Source organism: Lepus europaeus, chromosome 3 (genome assembly GCF_033115175.1).
Source record: "Lepus europaeus isolate LE1 chromosome 3, mLepTim1.pri, whole genome shotgun sequence".
In the NCBI taxonomy this organism is placed as follows: Eukaryota; Metazoa; Chordata; class Mammalia; order Lagomorpha; family Leporidae; genus Lepus; species Lepus europaeus.
The window spans coordinates 122306038-122329585 of record NC_084829.1 but is presented as its reverse complement, the minus strand read 5'-3'; the positions used below and the strand labels follow the sequence as shown (position 1 = coordinate 122329585).

The window sequence follows — 23548 nt, the reverse complement described above, 5'->3', positions numbered from 1 at the left end:
GGTGTTAAATTGGAAATGGCATAGAAAATTAATTTTTTTAAAAAACTATTATGTAGGATCTCTGTCTTTAATGTGCTGTACACTCTTATTTAATGCTATAACTAGTATTCCAATGGTAGTTTTTTCACTTTATGTTGCTATATGGGCAAACTGTTGAAATCTTTACCTAATATTTACTAAACTGATCTTCTGTATATAAAGAGAATTGAAAATGAATCTTTATGTGAATGGAAGGGGAAAGGGAGCGGGAAAGGGAAGGGTTGCAGGTGGGAGGGAAGTTATGGGAGGGGGGAAGCCATTGTAACCCATAAGCTGTACTTTGGAAATTTATATTCATTAAATAAAAGTTAAAAAAAAAAAAGAAAATGTATAAGAATCAAGCTTTCCCTTGTTGCTTAGTTTATGTCTTCTTTGTTATTCAAAAACAATATAGTTTCATTAATTATTTGAATCCATTCTAAATCTTCCTTTTATCTTTCTCCTGACCAAACATGAATTTAGATGATTTACAATGCCCAGTAGGTGATCTGGTTGATAAAACCATGCTCTGTTTTCTAATTCGGAGGATTAGCATAATGTTATTCTTCTATTGAAATGGTTCTCAAGCCAGTGAAGTGCTTTAGTCTTGAGAGAGACTTAAATGAGGGTTGATATTTAATAATGAAATCCTATTCCCATAGAAGAGGCTTCTGATACCTCTTGTGGGTGAGCATGGGGGAAATCTTCCATTTTATTTCATATATTGCTAAATTTAGTACTCTTTAACAGAAAACATGTTAAGGAAGGGACATAGATCTACTTGTTTTTGTATAATACAAAAGAAAATAAGTAATATGAACTATTCATCTCTTCTCTTCATCCATCCCTGATTTCAGAACAGAATATTCTCAAGTTCAGACACTGAGATAGGTATGAACAATAGAAAACAGAGCAGAAATAATGGTTTTTGTGGTGACCATCAGACATGTCCATTCATGTATTAACCACTTAATGGAGTAAGGTATGAAGAGACATGTTTAAGGTGATGGAGTTTAGTAAATCTTAATAAATAAAAATGGTGTGCCCAACAGTGCTAATGAATTGAAAATGATCCCCAAGGCATTTTCTGTTCCAATAGAAAATTACCCAATTGTTGAATCTAAATGTGACAGAATTTTCTCTTTTCCTTAGGTGAAATAGTCCCAAACAATATCAATGAAAAATTCTATATATTTTTAAATATCTCAAAGTAAAATTATCATAGCATAGTTTTGAAAACAACTTTGTAGATAAAAATGAAGGATTTTTGTTAATGATGTAATTTCAGGGAAGGTCTGTATAATTAAAAAAATATTCCTTAATATTTTAGCAGCATCTTTTATAAGTTGCTTATGTGGGTGTTTTTCTTGCATGTATTTCTCACTAGGGTAGTCCTAGATGTCACATGATATTATCATTTGTTCATTAAAGACAATTATTATATGCAATGTGTGAAACAATGTACAATGCTAAGATCACAAAGATGAGAATTGCAATCCATGCCTATTGAGTTTCACTACTTATTTGAGGAAGGCAAATGAATAAATGATGATAAATTATTACATTGTGGCCGGCGCCGCGGCTCACTTGGCTAATCCTCCACCTGCGGCCCTGGCACCCCAGGTTCTATCCAGGTTGGAGTGCCGGATTCTGTCCCGGTTGCCCCTCTTCCAGTCCAGCTCCCTGTTGTTGTGCCCCGGGAAGGCAGTGGAGGATGGCCCAAGTGCTTGGGCCCTGAACCCTCATGGGAGACCAGGAGGAAGCACCTGGCTCCTGGCTTCAGATCTGCGCAGTGCACTGGCCACAGTGCACCAGCCGGAGTGGCCATTGGGGGTGGGGGGGTGAACCAACAGAAAAAAGGAAGACCTTTCTCTCTGTCTCTCTCTCTCTCTCTCTCTCTCTCTCTCTCTCTCACTAACTCTGTCTGTCAAAAAATAAAAATAAAAAATAAATTATTACATTGCACAGAAATGATGGCTTACATCAAAGCCTGAGAGTGAAGATTAGGTACCTCTAACCCATCCTAGAAAGAGGTCAGTGACTTAGTCCATTTTGTGTTACTATAGCAAAATTCCTAAAGATGGGCAATTTAAAAATCACAGAGGATTGCTTACTCACAATCTGGAAGTTCATGAGCAGAGAACTGGCATCTGTTCGCCATCTGCTAACTCATGATATGGCAGTGATCATCACATGGCAAGAGAGAGCAAACAAGCCAAAGAGAACTCACTTTATAATAAAGCCACTTTTACCATAATTCCACTATTCCACTAGATTATGAATGGATTAAGCCTTTTATGATGGTAGTGTCCCATGACCTAACCAATTCTGGATGCTCTCATCTGATCCCACTTCTTGATACCTCACAGTAGGAATTACATTTTATATGCATTTGGGTAGGGACATTGGAATAATAGCAAGTCAGGAGTGTTTTCCAGAGAGAGATAGAGATTAAGTTTCACTGAGAATGGTTTGATGAGAGGTGGTGAAAAGAACATAAGTGAGAAGGGAAAGAGGAGAATAAAAGTGGTATATTTTAGGCTGTAATGAAGGTCATCATTCTGGAGGAAATGACAGGTGGCGAAATACTCAAGATATATTTCAAAAACAGAATCAACAGAACTCTGTGGACAATTGAATAAGGAATGTCAGGATGTAAAGAGCAATCTCCGATTAACTTCTAGCATCCTGGTTAAAAGAATAGGTGAAATGTGGTACAGTAGAAACGTATCTGGAGGCATGAATACTAACTAATGATTTCAACTTGAAATCTTTTTATTTCCTGAAGGTTAGCTATTTTCCTTTAGAAGTGTAGATATGTTTATCATTTGTGAAACAAAGTCATTTATTCTTCTGTATTCTATTCTTTCCCATATTTTCAAAAGATATGTATAACTTCTGGAATCTAGTCCCTTCTGCATGCCCTTTGAAGGAAATGTACCTAGTGTGACTTTTCAAACAAATCTAATTTTTATGCTATGACCAGAATTAAGATCATCCAGAAGAATTCAATTTTATTTGATAGATAATTTTGATAACCTAAATATTTTTGGGAAACCGAATTGCTTAAGATTTACAGGAGGCTGTTCCAGTGCTGAATGAGTGATTAAATAATTACAATGTGATGTCAATGCTACATCAATTTGTATACTTTAAAAAGAGATTTCAAAGTAATGGTTCTGATTTAGCATCTCTATTTCTCCATTAGTTGTGTATTAACTTAATTCATCATGCTTGATCATGCTGCAAACAAAACATCCGGAGTCAGTTTTGTGAACATCACTTTAAATCCAGTTGAACATTAATGGACAAGACCCAAAGTGTCTCTTCCTATTCAGTTCAGGAAAAATAGAACTGAGATGGATTGTTAGAACATAGTGACTAACAGAAAGATGCTTTGTTAACAACTGAAAAGTTGCCTAAGAAATTTATTGTGGTCTAGCGTCAAGAAATTTAACTAAATAATGGATGCCTAGAAAATAGCACCACACTTAATCAATTTATGGCCAGTGAGGATGAAAAAGTCACATCAGCCACAAACCTCAGTATAGTAGATCTTAAAGAATTTTTCAAACACTATCTTACACTTCCAAGACTTTCTTTTTCCAAAAAATAAAGGACACATTAATAACAATTTTACCTTTAATCTATGAACTATGTTTTTATCTGTTTTAAAAAGAATTAAAAATAGCCTCCAGGTATTTAGTTCCAATGATTGGAGTCAATTCTTGCCAACAAATGGATTTTAGAAGACAAAAGGGAAAATCTCAAGGCAATAATTATTATTTTGCTTCCTGATTTCCAACAACAAATAAGTAATAATTACCCTCATATAATTTCCCCTTAAATCTGTAAAAATAAGTTACTGAAATTAGATAAATATTATTGTTTAAACTAGGAAACAGTTATAGTGTATTTTATAAATGAAACTGCTTCTACATGAAAATATCCCAATAGGAAAAAAATAAATATTTGTTTTTTACTCAAATTCATATACAGATCACATGGCATTTTATTTTATTGTGTTTTATATATTTAAAATTTGTATTTACTGATTCCATCTTTACCTTGATAATTAAAAGCTTACAGAACCTTATAAGCCATGTAACTGAACAATAATGATTTCTAGTAAAACGTAATGCAAATTTTAATCCAATTGAAGCATGTGGTAAAAATCTTCTGATGCTTCTTGCCTCTTCAAATAGCTTATTCATTCAGTACAGAGGATTCAGAATTTAGGTATTAATCTTCATGTCGATTTAAATGGTAAAGTGCTTGTTAGATGATCCTAGCTAAGACGTGTATTTACAGCAGAGCCGGCTTCTGCTCTGTACTAAAGAGCTATGGACACAGATGTATCTGGAATAGACTCAATGGTATTAAAAACAAGCTTGTTAATATGCCCTGAAACTTAAACATGCTCCCACAGCAGAAAATCTATCAGGAACTGAGTAAACACACTTTCTAAAAAGCAATAAACCTAAGAGGAATTAGTGCTGCAACATTTCAGCTTGATTTTTATCTGCCTGTGTTTCCCTATTTATTGATGTACTCTTTAGGTTTAAATTAATGTGGATTTTTTGCTTTTATTTGCCATCCATGCATCCTTTTTTTTTCTTTTTATATTTATTTATATTTAACTGAGAAGTAATTGTGCATGAGGCACAATGCAATGTTTTGATAAATGTATACATGGTAGAAAAATCCAATCAACTAATTAATACATTAATCACCTTACATAATTATTTTTTGTGTTTGGTGATGAGTTTAAAAATCAATTATTTCACTAATTCTACATAGTTTCCCACAGTGGCTGCACTAATTTAGATTCCCATCAACAGTGTACTAAGAGTTCCCATTTCTCTACATTCTTGCCAGCATGTGTTGCTCTATCTCTTTTGGATAATAGCCATTCTGACAGGAGGGAGGTGATACGTCATCCTGGCTTGCATGTACATACAGCCAAGTGATTCTGACACAGTGCTCAGATCATACATTGGAGAAAAGATTATCTCTTCAATAAATGGTGCTGGAAAAGCTGGATGTATAAATGTAGAAGAACAAAATTAGGTCTCTACTTTTTACCATATACAAAAATCAACTCAAGGTAAAAGACTTAAATTTAAGACTTGACACTATTGTTACTGGAAGAAAATGTAGGGGAAACACTGCAAGACACTGGTGTAGGAAATTACGTCTTGGATCAGATCCCCAAAGCACAGGTAGCAAAAGCAAAACTAGAAAATTTAATTTAATCAAATTCAGAAACTTCTGGATATCAAAGGAAATAATCAATGGAGACGTCTGCAGTATGCGGAAAGTATTTGCAAGCTACTTATCTGACAAAGAATTAATATCCAGAATATATCAGCAATTAAAAAAACTGAACATCAAAAATACAACTACCTTCAATTAAGAAGTGGGCAAAGGACTTCAACAGACAATTCTCTAAAGAAATAAAAATCACCAACAAATATATGAAAAAATGCTCAATATCACTAGCCATTATGGAAATGCAGAACAAAACTGTATTTGTTAATTTTTAGCTTTTGGATAATAGCCATTCTTACTGGAGTGAGATGATACCTCATTGTGCATTTCTGTGGTGGCGAATGATCTTGAGTAATTTTCCATGCATCCTTTGGCCATTTGTATTTCTTCTTTTAAAAACAACCTATTCCCATCCTTTGACCTTTTTCTTTTTTCTTTTTTCTTTTTTTTTTTTTTTTTTGACAGGCAGAGGGACAGTGAGAGAGAGAGAGACAGAGAGAAAGGCCTTCCTTTGCCGTTGGTTCACCCTCCAATGGCCGCCGCGGCTGGCGTGCTGCTGCCAGCGCACCGCGCTGATCTGAAGGCAGGAGCCAGGTGCTTCTCCTGGTCTCCCATGGGGTGCAGGGCCCAAGGACTTGGGCCATCCTCCACTGCACTCCCGGGCTACAGCAGAGCACTGGCCTGGAATAGGGGCAACCGGGACAGAATCTGGCGCCCCGACCGGGACTAGAACCCAGTGTGCCGGTGCTGCCAGGCGGAGGATTAGCCTGTTGAGCCACGGCGCTGGCCAACCTTCTTTTTAAGCTGGATTTTTTGTTTTGTTGTTGAATTTTTTGAACCACTTCTATATTCTGAACACATTTATCTAATGCATAGTTTGTAAATATTTTCTTCCGTTCTGTCAACTGTCTTTTCACTTTGTTAACTGTTTCCTTTGCTTTCAGAAGCTGAAGAGCTGATACAATCCTATTTGTCTATTTCTGTTCTCATTGTGCTTTTTTGTTTTTGTAAAAACTTATTCCCTATACCAGTGTCTTAGAATGATTCCCCCAGGTTTTCCTCTTGTAGTTTTATAGCTTCAAGTCTTGTATTTAGTCTGGATCCATTTTGAGTTGACTTTTTTATAGGGTAGAAAGTGGAGGTTTTCTTTCACCTGCCTAAGTGTGGAAATCTGTTTTCCTCCATGCAGTTTATTGAAGAGACTATCCTACATTTTGAGCATATTTGTCAAAGATAAGTTGGTTACAGATGTGTGGATTTATTCTTGGAGTTTCTATTTTGTTCCATTGATCCATGTGTTTATTTTTATACCAGTATCATGCTGCTTTGGTTAAAATAGTCCTGTAGTATATATTCAAGTTTGTGATGCCTCTGGCATTGTTTTGTTCCACAATATTTTTTTAGCTATTTAGTGTACTTTGTGTTTCTATGTGAATTTTAGGATTTCCTTTACTATGTCTTTGAAGATTGTAACTTTGATTGAGATTGAATAGAATTTATACATTGCTTTGGGTATTTTGAACATTTTTATAATAATACTTCTTTCAATCACTGAACATGGAAGGTTTTATTTTTCTCATTTATGATGTCTTCTATTTCCTTCATTAGTGTTTTATAATTCATATTGTAGATTTCACATCCTTGATTAAATTTATCTCAAGGTTATTTTGTGATTATTATGAATTGTGTTGTTCTTATAAGTTCTTTCTCAGCAAGAACAGCTGGTGTATAATAATGCTACTGAATTTTGTTGATATTTTGTCCTGCAGCTTTGCTGAATTTTCTTCTTAGTTCTGATAGTCTCTTAGTGGAGTCTTTTGTTTCTGCCATATAGAGAATCGTGCTATCAGAAAACAGAAATAACTTCATTTCCTTCTTTTAGATGTGTATGTCTTTTATTTCTTTTGCTTGCCTACATCGTGTGGCTACAACTAAAAGAATTATATTTAATGAAAGTGGTGAAATTGGATATCTTTTCTGGTTCTCCATTCAATATGATGTTCTCTTTGTACTCATTTAATATATCCATCAGTGTATTGACCTAAGTTCCTTCTATAACCCAATTTTTAAAATTCTTTTTATCTTGAAAGAATATTATCATTTACTAAGTACTTTTTCTGTATGTATTGAGATAATACTACCATTTTTATCCATTAGAGGTTTGTTGTGATATATCATGTTTACTGATTTATGTATGTTGAAACATTCCTCCATCCTTACGATAAATCCCTTTCAATTAGAATGGATGATCTTTTTGATATGTCATTGGATTTGTTTGCTAGTTATGTGATAAGGACTTCTTGCACCTTTATTTTACTCTGAAATTCTCTGTTTTTCATTGATGTATTCTTGTTTGGTCTTAGATCTAAGAAAAATACTGACCTCCAACAGTGAGTTTGGAAGTGTTCCCTAGACCACCTTTTTTATATATGTCTGTTAATTGACACAGTTTATTTCCACATATTGACTATTGTGAACACTGCTGAAATGAAATTGGTAATGCAGATAGATTTTTGACATATTGGATCCTATGGTAATCTTGAGGAGCCACCATATTATTTTCTAAAATGAAGATATTATTTTACAATCTCATCAAAAATGCATAAGGGTTCTCTTTTCTTCACATTCTCAACAACACTTGTTATCAGTTGTTTTTCTTCTAATAGTTATAATAGGTGTAAGATGATATCTCATTGTAGTGTTGATTTGCATTTCTGAGATGATCATAGATATTGAGTATTTAAAAATATATCTAGTGCTCATTCACAACTCTTCTTTGAAAAATATCTGTTAAGCTCCATTGCTCAGCTTTTAATCAGTTTATTTATTTTCTTGCTGTTGAATTTTTGAGTTCCTTATTTATTTTGGATAATAGCCATTTAGCAGATATATGGTTTACAAATAGTATCTCCAAATCCATAGACTCACTCTGTTAGTTTTTTTTTTTCTTTTTAAGTTTATAAGCTTTTTAGTTTGATGAAATCCCATTTGTGTATTTTTGCTTTTATTGCTTGATATTTTGAAGTTCTATCCAAGAAATCATTACCCAGACTGATATCATCCATATCCTCCATGTTCACTTTCAGTAAATTTTCAGGTTTTTTTTATATTTAAACCTTTCATTCATTTTCAGTTGATATTGCATATGATATAAAATAAAAATCCATTTCCATTTTTGGTTTTGCTTATGGGTATCCAGTGCTCCAAAAATCATTTATCAAAATACTGTTGTTTCCCTGTTGTTTTTCCCCATTGGCCTTAAATATTCACGTTTAATGCAAACTGTTCCTGATTACAATAGATTTTTAATATATTTAACATCAGGATGTTTGATGATTCCATCTTTCTATTTTGTGCTCAGGATTTTTTTAAAGTATTTGTGGTGTTTTCTGGTTCTATATAAACTTTAATATTCATTTTTCTGTTTCTGTGTGAAATTATATTACAAGTTTGGTATGGATTGTATTAAAATTTTGAATCAATATTTTACATAAATACACATGTAATTTTAGGCCTGGATAAAATATTGAAATCATTTGATTTACCTTCCTATATTTATTTTATTTTTGAAAAAGGAAACTAAACAGGCAATGTCAATTTCAATAGCAAATGAGAATCTGGATAAGAACCAGAGTACAACTCTTAGGAACTCTCATCTACTGCTTCTTCCAGTTTACTACACAAAAGTTTTTTTTTCATTTTATTACAAAATTTTAGCATTTTTGATAGTTTTGCTTTCACATGTTACTATTTTATACCCACAATTTCAAATTACTATGACTTTTTTTTAACTTTTATTTAATGAATATAAATTTCCAGTGTACAGCTTAGGGATTACAATGGCTTCCCCCTCCCACAACTTCCCTCCCACCCGCAACCCTCCCCTCCCCCACCCCCTCTCCCCGCCCATTCACATCAAGATTCATTTTCAATTCTCTTTATATCAATTTAGTCTAAAGATTTCAATAGTTTGCACCTACATAGAAACACAAAGTGAAACATACTGCTTGAGTATTAGTTATAGCATTAAATCAAAATGTACAGCACATTAAGGACAGAGATCCCACATGAGGAGCAAGTGCACAGTGGCTCCTGTTGTTGACCCAACAAATTGACACTCTGGTTTATGGTGCCAGTAACCACCCTAGGCTCTCGTCATGAGTTGCCAAGGCTATGGAAAGCCTTCCAAGTTCGCCGACTCTGATCATATTTAGACAAGGTCATAAAAGACAGGGTGAGGATAGTAACCAATGATCCTAAGAGTGGCATTTACCAGGTTAGAACAATTATACAGCATTGAGTGGGGAAGAGGACCATCAGTACACACAGGTTGGGAGTAGAGCCATTGGTGGTAGAGTAGAGGTTATGATTACAAAGGAATGAGGCCCAAGTGCGCTAGACAGGGTCTAGAACAAAGGACAGAGTCATTATTAGAGGAGCTAAGAAAGGTGCTGTCTAAGCTACAATTAAGTTTTCTGATTGAGAGGCAGATAGAACCTGACAGAAGGGGCTTGATAATAATCTGGTGGGCTTTAGGCCTTGTAAGTTAAGAGGCCCAGACCTATCTATCTCTTCACATGGGGTATATCCTAAGGGAGGTGTGAACCTCCTAGAGGAAGGCACTCTGTTGACTTTCATTACTTGGCTGGCCTGGGAGGAGAGCTGGCCAGGTAAAGGCAGGTGGCATCTCTAACAAGAAATTTACAGTTCTGCCTGCAATGTTGCTGACCCTACTTGGCCGTCCCCTCAGCAGCAGTGGTCACTTTGGAAGTTGGGCTGAGTGAAGGGCTTTTCAGCTTAGAGCCAATAAGATCTGTGGCTCTGACCTGGGCATCCTTTGACTCCAGGGCAGGTCCATTTCCAGTGATCCAACTCTTGGCAGAGCTGCCAGGGCTCTTCACAAGCTGACTTCTGCTGAAGCCCAGACTTACCACATTGAAAGCCACTGCAGTGGACTGGCCTGTTGGGTCTCCTTGAGGGCAGATCACTGTACAGATCAGCCATTAATAGGCCTGCCACCCATTGCTTCTAATGCCTAGCTTTCTTTTCCTCCTGGTTTTTGTTAAAGCAGACCAGAGGATGCAAGTCAAGGGAGTGCCCGTGTCCCATCTCTAAACTTTGGTGGCCTGAACTACAAGTCTATAGTCACAGGCATATTAGATATCATTTGTGTATCTAATATTTTAGAATATTTTGACTCTTCATTTCTCCTTTACTTCTTTCATTAATACATTGCATATGACCTCTATATTTTTTTATTTTTATTTATGTTTTCAAATATTTATTTAATTGAAAGTCAGAATTGCAGGGAGAGAGGGAGACACAGAGAGCAAGAGAGAGAGAGAATCTTCCATCTTGTTGGTCTCCCACGTGGGTTCAGGGTCCAAGCATTTGGGGGATCCTCTGCTGCTTTCCCAGGAACATGAGCAAGTGCAAGTGCAAGTGAAACAGCGCAGACTTGAACGTGAGCCCAGATGGGATGCTGGCATTGCATGTGGCTTTAACCCACTGTGCCATAGCCCCAGCCCCAAGCTCCAGGTGTTTTTGATTTTAAAAGTTTAAGAAAAAACAGAGCTACAAATGGGAAACAGTATATTTATATGTTATTTTATTACAAAGAAATTAACATGGAAAATAGAGAAAATATAGAAACTAATTTAAAAAGCTAAAATAGCCATAATTAAATATTTTTGTAAAGATTTACTTCTTTACTTATTCAAAGGTCAGAGTTACAGAGAGAAAAGGAGAGACAATGAGAGAGATTTTCCACAACAACATCCAGGGCTGAGCCAGTCCAAAACCAAGATCCAGAAGCTTCATTAAGGTCTCCCAAGTGTGTGGCAGGGACCCAAACACTTGTGCTATCTTCCTTTACTTTTCCCAGGCCACCAGCAGGGAGCTGGATCAGAAGTGGAGCAGCAGCAGCTCTACCTACTACACCACATGCTGGCCCCAATGTTTTATATTAAATGTATTATATCATGCATAGTAATGGTTTTATTATTTATATATGTATATATATATATATATATGTCTATGTACCTTTTATATTTCACTTTCAGCAAATTCCTACTTCAATAAGAATACCAATGTATCAAAATTACAGTTTGCTTTCCCTCATAAAATAAATAATTCTTGGATTATATGAATCTGATTTTATATCACATCCTTTACAGATCTCAATCACAAATGTCTAATAGAATGTTACCATCATTCAGACTGAACATAATCAACACAAGTATGCTGCTTTTAACTTTATTCTTTTTTGTCTATGCACATTGAAAGTTTTTTCCCTGTAATTAAGCCTATTTGCTAAAATATGCTACATAAAATTCTCTGGGCTTTGGAATTTTGAAACATAACTATGCCTTTATGTTAAACACATGCTAGCAATAATTGCAAACATTGCTACCATACTGTGGTTTTCAAACTTCAGCATGTATTAAGAATACCTGGAAAGTTATATTTATATGCTAAGAACCCAGGTGATGCTGTCTGGAGCCACTACTTTATGGATTTTTCCTCCGACTTGTCCTTACCATTGCTGCCTAAACATGGACCTTAGGAAATATGAAGGCTTAGAGCATGTACAGACAGACATACACATGCACTGTAATCATCCATATTTCTGTATATGTGTTTCCTGTGAAGTTACCACAGAATCTACACTGGTTCAATACATTTTTCAACTGAACGAGTAAGATCATTAAACTGTAATTTAAATGAACTAAGGGATATTTAGATTTTATAGGCGAGATTTCATTATTAGGACCTCTTGGTTCTCCTCTTTCTACATTGATTATCATTGATTATCAAAAAATCACTAAAAAAATCCTAATCTTATGTTGATTTTTATCCCTTTATAGCAATAGTTTGCACACATAATTATTAATGTTACTCACTTGAAAAAGCTGTTAAATGGCATATTTCCACCTCCAAAGCAAGAATATGCATTTCTGTGACCAGGAGACCTTTAAAGACCACTGCAATGAGACTTAGACTGCCATGGACTTCTGAATGGGAAAACACAGGCCCACATAGTGAATGCATGTGTGCACACATACACACACAGACACTCTGTATGGTTTATGAACTTCAATTTTTAGTTTGAAAAACAAGAAAGCTATTCCAGATCACTTATAGGATCCTTCCATTAAAATTATTTCATTGTGTTGTAAATTTGTAAGTCTTAAAATTAAAAAAAAAAATTTAAGGTCCTACTGGACCTGTTTGATGATATTTCTGTTATATTATCTAGTAAAAATTTTCCGGTGAATGTCTTCATATGTATTATATGCCTGAAATAATGTTACAATTATGGATTTTGGAAAATTTAAATTGTATAATAATAATCTAAATTATCTTCACAAAATTAAATTATGGTAATTCTTAGGAGTACAGGGAACTGATTTGCTCATTAAATCAGTAATGAGGCCATTTCTGTGATGTAATTAACCAAATGATGACATTTGTAAGTAAATTCATGGAGGAACAATTTTATACATGTAATTGGAAATTTTACTTTTCTCACTTTTAAAACTCAAATTCTAAACAACACCATAATGAGTAGGCTTTAATGGTTTTTTATATATATATATATATATACATATATATATATGTCATATTATAGACATGATTAAAAAGCTTGAGATTATAGCACACAAAATTATTTCATAAATGAATTAAGAGTAATTTGGGGCTGGTGCTGTGGTACAGCAAGTTAACGCCCTGGCCTGAAGCGCCAACATCCCATATGGGCACCGGGTTGAGACCCGGATGCTCCACTTTCGATCCAGCTCTCTGGTATGGCCTGGGAAAGCAGTATAAAATGTCCCAAGTCCTTGGTTCCCTACACCAGCGTGGGAGACCCGGAAGGAGCTCCTAGCTCCTGGCTTTGGATCAGCGCAGCTCCTGCTGTTGCAGCCAATTGGGGAGTGAACCACTGGATGGAAGACCTCTCTCTCTGTCTCTACATATCCTCTCTACGTGTAACTCTGACTTTCAAATAAATAAATCTTTAAAAAATGAATTAAGAGTAATTTAACAAATATTTTAATGTTAAAATTATGTATGGATATGTGAATCAGAAATATTAAAATAAATTATTCACTGTTAAAAATTATTAAACAGTTAATAATCTAAAAAGACATTTTTTATGAAGCAGATTCTTTTTTTTTTTTTTTTGACAGGCAGAGCAGACAGTGAGAGAGAGACAGAGAGAAAGGTCTTCCTTTTGCCTTTGGTTCACCTTCCAATGGCCGCCGCGGTAGGCACGCTGCGGCCGGCGCACCGCGCTGATCCGATGGTAGGAGCCAGAAGCTTCTCCTGGTCTCCCATGGGGTGCAGGGCCCAAGCACTTGGGCCATCCTCCACTGCACTCCCGGGCCACAGCAGAGAACTGGCCTGGAAGAGGGGCAACCGGGACAGGATCGGTGCCCCGACCAGGACTAGAACCGGGTGTGCCGGCGCCCCAAGGCGGAGGATTAGCCTAGTGAGCCGTGGCACCGGCCTGAAACAGATTCTTAAAAAGTCTTTATTGGCATTACTCATTTTAACAATTTCAGTAATAAAATTGTTAATAAGCCAAACCACTGCAATATAGATCCCTGACTACTGAGAGACACATAAAACTTGAAGATTAATATTACTTTGAAAATCATAATGTAGGTGATTAATAACAGACTGTATAATAATTGATTACTGTATCAAGTAATTTATTATCATCTCAAATAATTTATTAGGTATATCAGTAAACAAAATGTCTAGTGGTATAAAATATGGATGCTTATCATTCTTTTTCTTTGTTTTTATTTTTCCCATAAATTAGTTAATTGCTACTCTTTGAGTATCAATTAAGTGATAAATACTTGGTCTCATTGTAGAAATCAGAAAAACGTATGTTTCTAATTAAGATGGCATAGTTCCAATGTAATGAACAAGAATTGAATATGAGAGGTAATTAGAACTGGTAGCTAATTGTTGCAGGAATGATTTAAAATTTATTATTCCAAGTACAATTCAGCATTCAGCATTTAATAGGATTATTGTAAACTGGTCTTTCTGTAATCAACTCAATAATTTAAAAGTAACAGGCTCATCTGAAAGAGATTTTCAGCAAGATTGCCACTCGAGGTTTGAAGTTCTGTTTATTTTTGGACAGAACATCTGTTGTATTTACTTACACTTTTTTTTTTAAGATTTTAGATATTTATTTGAGAGGTAGAGTTACAGACAGTGAGAGGGAGAGACAGAAAGAAAGATAGGTATTTCATCCATTGGTTCATTCCCCAAATGGCCGCAATGGCCAAGCTGTGCCGATTCAAAGCCAGCAGCCAGGTTCTTCTTCCTGGTCTCCCATTCAGGTGAAGAGGCCCAGGGACTTGAGCCATCATCTACTGCTTTCCCAGGCTGCAGCAGAAAGCTGGGTTGGAAGAGGAGCAGCTGGGGCTAGAACTGGAGCCCTTATGGGATGCCGGTGTCACAGGCAGAGGATTAACCTACTGTGCCACAGTGCCGGCCCCCCCACTTGTTTTAATTTTAAAGTGTTATTGTTATATATATGTATATATGACATTTCTAATATATATATGTATATGTATACATATATATGTATATATATATATGTATATATATATATATTTGAGCCCTCAGTTATTAATTCACCCATGAATTGGAGCAGAACAATAGATTCTCCTTAGAAAAATCTCTGACCTATCAGCAGCAAGGTCTTTTTTTTTTTTGACAGGCAGAGTGGACAGTGAGAGAGAGACAGAGAGAAAGGTCTTCCTTTTGCCGTTGGTTCACCCTCCAATGGCCGCCGTGGTAGGCGCGCTGCGGCCAGCGCACAGCGCTGATCTGATGGCAGGAGTGAAGTACTTATCCTGGTCTCCCATGGGGTGCAGGGCCCAAGGACTTGGGCCATCCTCCACTGCACTCCCTGGCCACAGCAGAGAGCTGGCCTGGAAGAGGGGCAACCAGGACAGGATTGGTGCCCCGTCCAGGACTAGAACCCGGTGTGCCGGCGCCACAAGGCAGAGGATTAGCCTAGTGAGCCGTGGCGCCGGCCTAGCAGCAAGGTCTTATGACCTTACCTCAGAAAACTTTGCATGATAGATTCTTTTTGAATTTATTCAATGTTTATTTGTTTATAATTCCAACATGCCAGGAATCATGCTAATTTTTTAAACAATTCCTGTTCCTGGTTATATGAAAGTTAATAGGATACTTGAGATAATAATTAGCACTAAGATAAAAGTAATTTAAGAATACTATTGGAATATGAAAGGTGCAGTTAACTCAGACTGAACGGTTGAAAGAAAGGTACTTAAAACAGCTTAAAACAGCTTTGTGCTTGTGTGGGTGTGGGTGTGTCATGGTTGAGTATTAAACACAATTTAACCTAATAGGAAAAAAGGATATTCTAGACACATAGATCAACATATATATTAGTACAGAAGCAAAAGAAATATAATTTGGTTATTAGAATACATCAGTCTGGCTTTTCAAAATGGTTAATAGTGAGAAGAGGCTGATGGACTCCTTAATAGAGCAGGTAGTGATAACTGGAGTTAACAGTGAAGGTATATGCTAAAGAAAAAGATGTGATATGTGAAATGGCAGGATATGCTTTTTAGATAACCTCTGTATACAGAGATGAAATTAATGGGAGATAGTCTTTGTCTTCATGACCAGTTTATATTATCTTAGAAATTGTGATGAAAGCAACTGGTAGATTGGATTAAAGTGCTGTCATAGCTTGTCAGTTTCCTGTGGCTGTGATAAGCACAACAAATTGGGCAGGTTAAAACAACAGAAACACATTCTTTTGCAGTTATGGAAGTTGTAAGTCTAAAAATCACAATGTTGTTGGGACCGTGCTCTCTGAAGACTCTAGGCGAGAATCTGTTCCAAGTCTTTCTCTTAGGTTTGGGTGTTATGGCAACCTTTGGTGTTCCTTGGATTGATGAGGCAACATTCTAATCTCTGACTCTGCTTCTACCTGGCGTTCTCCTTCTGTTTTTTCTCATCTCTGTGCCCCATTCCTCTTCTATATTGGACTAGGCCCTCCCTAATGTTCTACCTTAGCTTGATTTTATCTGCAAAGAGCCTGTTTGAAAATAAGGCCATCTTTATAGATTTTGAATCTTCGCAATTCCATATACAAGAAGTTTTCAAATGTTCATGGAAAATGTGTGCTGTGAAAAACATATGCACATTTTTTAAAATTTTTTTTCACCCAAATTTACCTTTTAATTCCATTTGACATGGACTTTTAGAAATAGTCTCATGTTAATTCCAACCTGGTTTTATAACTGAGTATAACTTTTTTTTTTTAATTTGAAAGACAAAGAAACAGAGAGGGAAAGACAGACAGATAGCTTCCATCTACTGGTTCACTCCTAAAATGCCTGCAATAGCTGGAGGGATGGGACAGGTTGAAGTCAATAACTGAATCCATGTCCCTGATGTGGTGGTGAGGTCTCCATTACATAAAGAAAAAAATTCCTGCATTTCAGGGTACACATTAGCAGAAAGCTGGAATCATAAGCAGAAGAATTCAAACACAGGCATTCTAGAATGGGATGTGGACATGTAATTTGGTGTCTTTTCTTCAAGAGCACAATTCAATTTAACACTCACATTTGCACACAATTGGCATGTTGTGTTTTTATATGTTTTGTGATCATTTCTCAGAGATTATCTTGATAAACATATTAGATTTCAGAGAAGAAACATAGTTGTTCCTCCATAGATCACTGTATAGAGTCAAAATTATTTTATCCTTCCATGTGTGCAATGAACACATGTTCCCAGTCATCAAGAACTCTAAGTGCTATCATTTTAATATTTTATATCATTTTAATATATTATACTGAGACAGATAATACATTACTAATTTTAATGGACATGAAAACAATAATCTTGAATTGTTCATTTTGCGTAATGAAGAGTTAAAAGTAAGTTATCAAACTGAGTCTTAAGAAAAAAAGTTAACATTACATGCAAGAGGTTGTTAGAAAAATTATGTTATTAAAGGAGCAGTAAAATTAAGCTAACAGTTTTATTATTTAAAATTATTTCAATGGAGTATCTCCTTTTTTACATATATTTACTTACAGTCATAGTGACAGAGAAGAGAGAGAGGGGAGGGGGGAGAGAATCTTCTATACATTGCTTCACTTCCAAAATTCCCAAATGCCATCGTGACAGAGAGAAGAGAAACAGAGAGAGAAATATATATATAGATAGATAGAGAGAGAGAGAGAGAGAGAGAGAGAGAATCTTCTATGCATTGCTTCACTCCAGAAATTCCCAGAACAACCAGGAATTCGATTTGGGTTTCCCATGTGGGAGGCAGGAACTCTACTCCTTGAGCCATTGCTGGCTTCTTCCCAGGCTGTGCAATAGCAGGAAGCTGAATTGGAAGTCAAGCAGAGACCACTTCTGAACCTAGCCAGTCTGATAAGGAATTTAGGCATTTCGGCAGTTTCTTAACTAATGCTCCAAATGCCTACTAATAAGTGACATAAAATAGTAACTTGTCCATATCCATATCTATGACTGTATCTGCATCTGTATCTATATCTATAAACTTAAAAGTGGTATAGAATTTCAATAAAGAATAATCTGGTTCTGTATTTCTTTATTCTGATTTCCAAATATAAGATGTTAATAATGTCAATTCAATTAGCATTGTATGACTCATTCTTTAACAATATTTCACTTAACAATATTTCACTTTTCTCTAGGCAAAGAAGTCAAACCTAAACCTCCACGTATGTAATATGCATGCCAAATAAATTAATAAAACAAGCTTTAAACTGCATATTTTTACTTATCTTCTGATTTGTTTGGAATATTTTTCCTAAATTCAAGTTTAAATGTGTGTCTTAGATAATGTGCAGTTTAACTGAATTGTATTTTTGGAAATCGTTGATGCTATTTTCCTTAATTCTTTATCCATGGTAGTATAAGCTAATAGCTTTCCTTGCCTTGTCAATAAAAATATTAGCTCAAGTTTTTATTTTATTCTCAAAATAAATTTTATTCTAATTGATAATGATGGATAATTATTTATTATCTTACTTTATCAAAATCATAAAACATAATTTGACATATTATAAATAATAACATATATAAAATAGATATGCATGAATCCAAGAAATGCTCTTGTCTTTCTGTAATCATTGTTACCAATGTTAACTTATATTTTTAGAGCCACAAATCAAAAAAGAAGAGAAACCAGGTATGTATATTTTATCTACATATGCATATATGCATCCAGTAAATGGAATAGCATAATATTTCTTTACAAATTTTATGTCCTTAGGCGAATATTATCTGAATATACTCTTGACCTACATTGAAACACTATGTTATCCTTGACCTACTTTAAAACACCACGTATTAATTTACCTATGTTGCCTATTCCTAGAAAAATATATATTATATAGATGAAATCTCTGAGAAATATATATATCACTACATAAATTGACTCATAAAAACACATTTTTCCTGATTATTTTAGGGCACAGACATTCTATTATCTTTCTGATTTTTGAGATCCTGAGTCAGATAAACTTTTGTAAGGACTGCAGGAGGCAACAGAATCTTATACAAAAGAACACAAAGTAATATTCTCAAAACAACTAAAATTTTAGTTAGATTTTCTAATTGTATTACTTTTGAAGGGCTACTATAATAAAATACCAAAAACTGGGTGGCTTAGTGCAGTATAAATGTTTTCTCCCATAGTAGGAGGAGCCTACAAGTCCAAAATCAAGGTGTCAGTTGCACCATGTAGCTCGAAGTCTGCAGGGAAGAATAATTCCATGTATTTTATGGCTTTTGGTATTTCCCAGAAATTCTTGATGTGCCTTGGCTTGTATGTGCATTACTTCAGCCTCCACCTCTATCACCTTTTGCCTATCTTCTCCCTTTATGTTGCTATTTCTGTATTTTTCTCCTCTTTTCATAAGCACAGAAGTCATATTGGGTTAAGGACTCAACTTACTCCCCTGTGACCACTGCTTAACTAAATACATTCACAGTGATCTTATTGCCAAAGAAGCTCACATTCTGAACTACTGGAGATGTCTTTTGAAGAGATGTAAATAAATCCATACTAGTTTATTGTTTTGTCACCCCAAAATGTATATCCTTCACATTCTGTTATTTCTCTAAGAGTTAACTATTCACATGTCAGCCCTAATTCCAAAATTTCTTGTAAATGTCATTACCTGTGCTCCCTTTGGCAGCACATATACTAAAATTAAATGTCATCATGGAAAAATCATAAATCCCACCTAAGTCATCTGCAGTAGTTATGGATGAGTCTTGGCTATGACTTTTCCTGCAGCATAGATACTTTACATCTGTGAACCTGTGAAACGATAAATGAGCTATTTACTTCCAAATCAAATGATGTGATAGTAATAGGAAAGACATTGCCATTCCAAAAGAGATATATTAGAAGGAAAAATAAAAAGAGTCATGGGCCCCAAGAAAGTCTGAAATCTAGCAAATTTCAAGGCCCACAGATAATGTTTCTGGTCAATACTCTGCCCTCTATGCCTGGTAGAGTGTTGGCCCAACTTTAGCTCACTAGTGTCTCAGCCTTTTTCTCGCTGCTGAACTAGATTTCAGAATCTCAGATTTTTTTATTAAACTTTTATTTAATGAATATAAATTTCCAGTGTACAGCTTATGGATTACAATGGCTTCCCCCCTCCCATAACTTCCCTCCCGCCCGCAACCCTCCTCTTTCCCATTCCCTCTCCCCTTCCATTCACATCAAGATTCATTTTCAATTCTCTTTATATACAGAAGATCAGTTTAGTACATATTAGGTAAAGATTTCAACAGTTTGTCCCATATAGCAACACAAAGTGAAAAAACTACCATTGGAGTACTAGTTATAGCATTAAATAACAGTGTACAGCACATTAAAGACAGAGATCCTACATAATATTTTTTTAAAATTAATTAATTTTCTATGCCATTTCCAATTTAACACCAGGTTGGTTTTTTTCATTTCCAATTATCTTTATATACAGAAGATCAATTTAGTATATAATTAGTAAAGACCTCATCAGTTTGTACCCACACAGAAACACAAAGTGTAAAAATACTGTTTCAGTACTAGTTATAGCATCACTGCACATTAGACAACACATTAAGGACAGATCCTACATGGGGTGTAAGTACACAGTGACTCCTGTTGCTAACTTAACAATTTGACACTCCTGTTCATGGCGTCAGTAATCTCCCTAGGCTCTAGTCATGAGTTGTCAGGGCTATGGAAGCCTTTAGAGTTCGCTGACTTTGATCTTATTCCGATAGGGTCATAGTCAAAGTGGAAGTTCTCTCCTCCCTTCGGAGCAAGGTACCTCCTTCTTTGATGGCCCCATTCTTTCCACTGGGATCTCACTCACAGAGATCTTTCATTTAGGCCTTTTTTTTTTCCCATGGTATCTTGGCTTTCCATGCCTGCTATACTCTCATGGGCTCTTCAGCCAGATCCGAATGCCTTAAGGGCTGATTCTGAGGCCAGAGTGTTGTTTAGGACATCTGCCATTCTATGACTCTGCTGTGTATCCCGCTTCCCATGTTGGATCCTTCTCTCCCTTTTTGATTCTATCAGTTAGTATTAGCAGACACTTGTCTTGTTTGTGTGATCCCTTTGACTCTTAGACCTATCAGAGCCATCAATTGTGAACTGAAATTGATCACTTGGACTAGTGAGATGGCATTGGTACATGCCACCTTGATGATGGAAATAGAGAGGGAGGAGATGTACAATTTGGGACATGCTCAATCGGACTTGCCGCAAATGGTGGAGTTAGAAATGTGCCAGGGGATTCCAACAGAATCTCAGATTTTTAATTCATAGCTCTATCCTTTGAATAATTATTCCTTCTGTGTCTGTGCCTTTTTATCCAGGTTGGCATGGTTTCTGTTTATATGAAATTCACAAAATACTACTAATAATAAAAAAGAGAGGAAAAAATTCCACTACTCGTCTCCAATTAAATTCATAGTGGTCCAATTTATTTATAAAGAATTCCCTTGACCCATCTTTCCTGGGTAATTACCTTTGTGTTCCTATCTTTTATTAATATGATTGATTAAAACCATGAGTCACACACCTAGTATTATTAGTAAAAGTCTGTTCAGCAATGTTGTTAATATCTCTAGAGCATGATATCTAAGTAGACTGAATGTTTTCCAAGTTACCAGATATCACTACCTTTTTGCTTACAAATCCCTTCTTCACCTAATTTTCTCCTATTTTACTATACACAACAGGAGAAAATCAGTATGCATATTTTACTTTTCTTGGGAATTTTTCAGCTAACTATCCAAGTTGTTCATTTACAAATTCATTATTCTACTGGAGAACAGAATACAATTCAGTCAAGTACTTTGCCACGTTATAATAAATATCTCCTTTCCTCTAGTGTCCAAAAACATGTCCCAAAATCCCATCAGAAGCAATTTTAACATTTCTATTTCTAGCAATATTCTTTACATATGTAGCTGTCTATTGCTCAAAGAAGGGAATATATTCCGAAAAATAGATCACTGGATGTTTTCATATAATGGGCTTACATAAACTAAGATGACTACAACATTACTAGGTGATATAAACTTAGGGAACCACCAATATATATACATGGACTATCATTGACAGAAATGTTGTAACCTGGTGCCACAGCGTGCACATAAATTGTTGGAGTTTGCCTTCCTTTAAAATTTATGTGTTGATAATGTATTGTTAAGAGGTGGAGCCTTTACGAGGTAAATAGGCCATGATGACTCTACTTTTGTGTATGGGATTAATGCCCTCATAAAAGAAACTTTGTACTGTGTTAAGTTAGCCTGTTCTCCAAGCCTTCCACCTTTTGAGGTATGAGAACACAACACACCTCCTCTGTGTAGAGCTCAGCAATAAGGTGGCACCTTGGAAGCAGAAACTGAACTTGCTGGTCCCTTGATCTTGTCATGGACTTTGCTGATTTTCAGAACTGTGAGAAATAAATTTCTGTTCTGTACAGTTCCTCATATTTTGATAGCAACATAAAAAAACTAATACAAAAACGTGTGTGTGTGTGTGTGTGTATAAAATAAGAATTATAATATGGAGGCCTGTATTGTGGCATTGTATGTTAAGTCACTGAAACTTGTATGCAATACTAGAGTGCTGATTCAAGTCCCTGCTACCCTGGTTCTGATCCAACTCCCTGCTAGGATGCCTGAAAAGGCAGCAAAAGATGACACAAGTGCATGGGCTCGTGCCACCCACATGGGAGACCCAGGTGGATTTGTAAGCTCCTGGCTTCAGAGCCTGGCTTTGGAGCTGTCCCAGCTACAGCTGTTGTAGTTATTTTGGGACATTTGGGGAGTGAACCAGCAGATGGAAGAACAAACTCTCTCTCTCTCTCTCCCCCTGCCTCCCTGCCTCTCTCTGTCACTCTGCCTTTCCAATTAATAAATATGCTAAGAAGAATTATAAAATGTATTATATAGTGTATAGAATATATGTATTGTGACAGAAACCTTATAGTTCTCCTCATTTTTTTTCTAAGTCCTTGGCAGAATCACCTTTAATGCTTCATTCAGTAGTCTTTTCAAAGTATCAAGTACCTAAGGCTCTTCTAACAGCTACCCATTACTGAATTCCAAAACCAGTTTCATATCTATATGCTATTGTTACAGTTACATCCATCTCCCTTACACCAAATCTTTTAAGTTCCTTGAATAAGTATAATAAAATACTGCAAACTTCTTTCTTCAAAATAACATAGATTATTTTTCATAGTTCTGTAAGCTGGACATCCTAAATTAAGTTATTGCTTGAGCCACATTCCCTTTCATATCTGCAAAAGAGATTCCTTCTGGTGTTTTCTAACAATCACTAATGTTCCTTGGATTGCAGATTCATCCTTTCATTCTTTGCCTCCATTATAAACACAGCTGTCTTCTTCCTTTGCTTGCGTGCCTTTCTATGTCTTATTTTCTTATAAGTGCATCAATCATCCTGAATTACTGACCCACAATACTCTAGGATAGCCTCATTTTTCCTTTGACATTTACATCTAAAATGATCCTATTTCCAAATGGAATCACATTTTGAAGTAGGGGTTGGTGACTCAACATACTTTTCGGAGGACGCATGCAAAACATACATACTATTTACCTAAATTCCTAAATCAGATAAATGCCCCAATTAGATCTATTGCAAGCAGATTGTCCCACT

At 35.7% G+C, this 23548-nt stretch overlaps 1 protein-coding gene across 1 annotated transcript in view; it reads left to right on the top strand.

Annotated features, from left to right (window-relative positions):
* The window catches only part of LOC133756651 (triadin-like), a 284878-nt gene that overhangs the window by 160439 nt on the left and 100891 nt on the right, over window positions 1-23548 (top strand). Inside the window, exons 14-15 of the mRNA XM_062187259.1 lie at window positions 18039-18065; window positions 18506-18535. Of these exons, the coding sequence (XP_062043243.1) occupies window positions 18039-18065; window positions 18506-18535 (57 nt within the window). The remainder of the gene's footprint in view (window positions 1-18038; window positions 18066-18505; window positions 18536-23548) is intronic.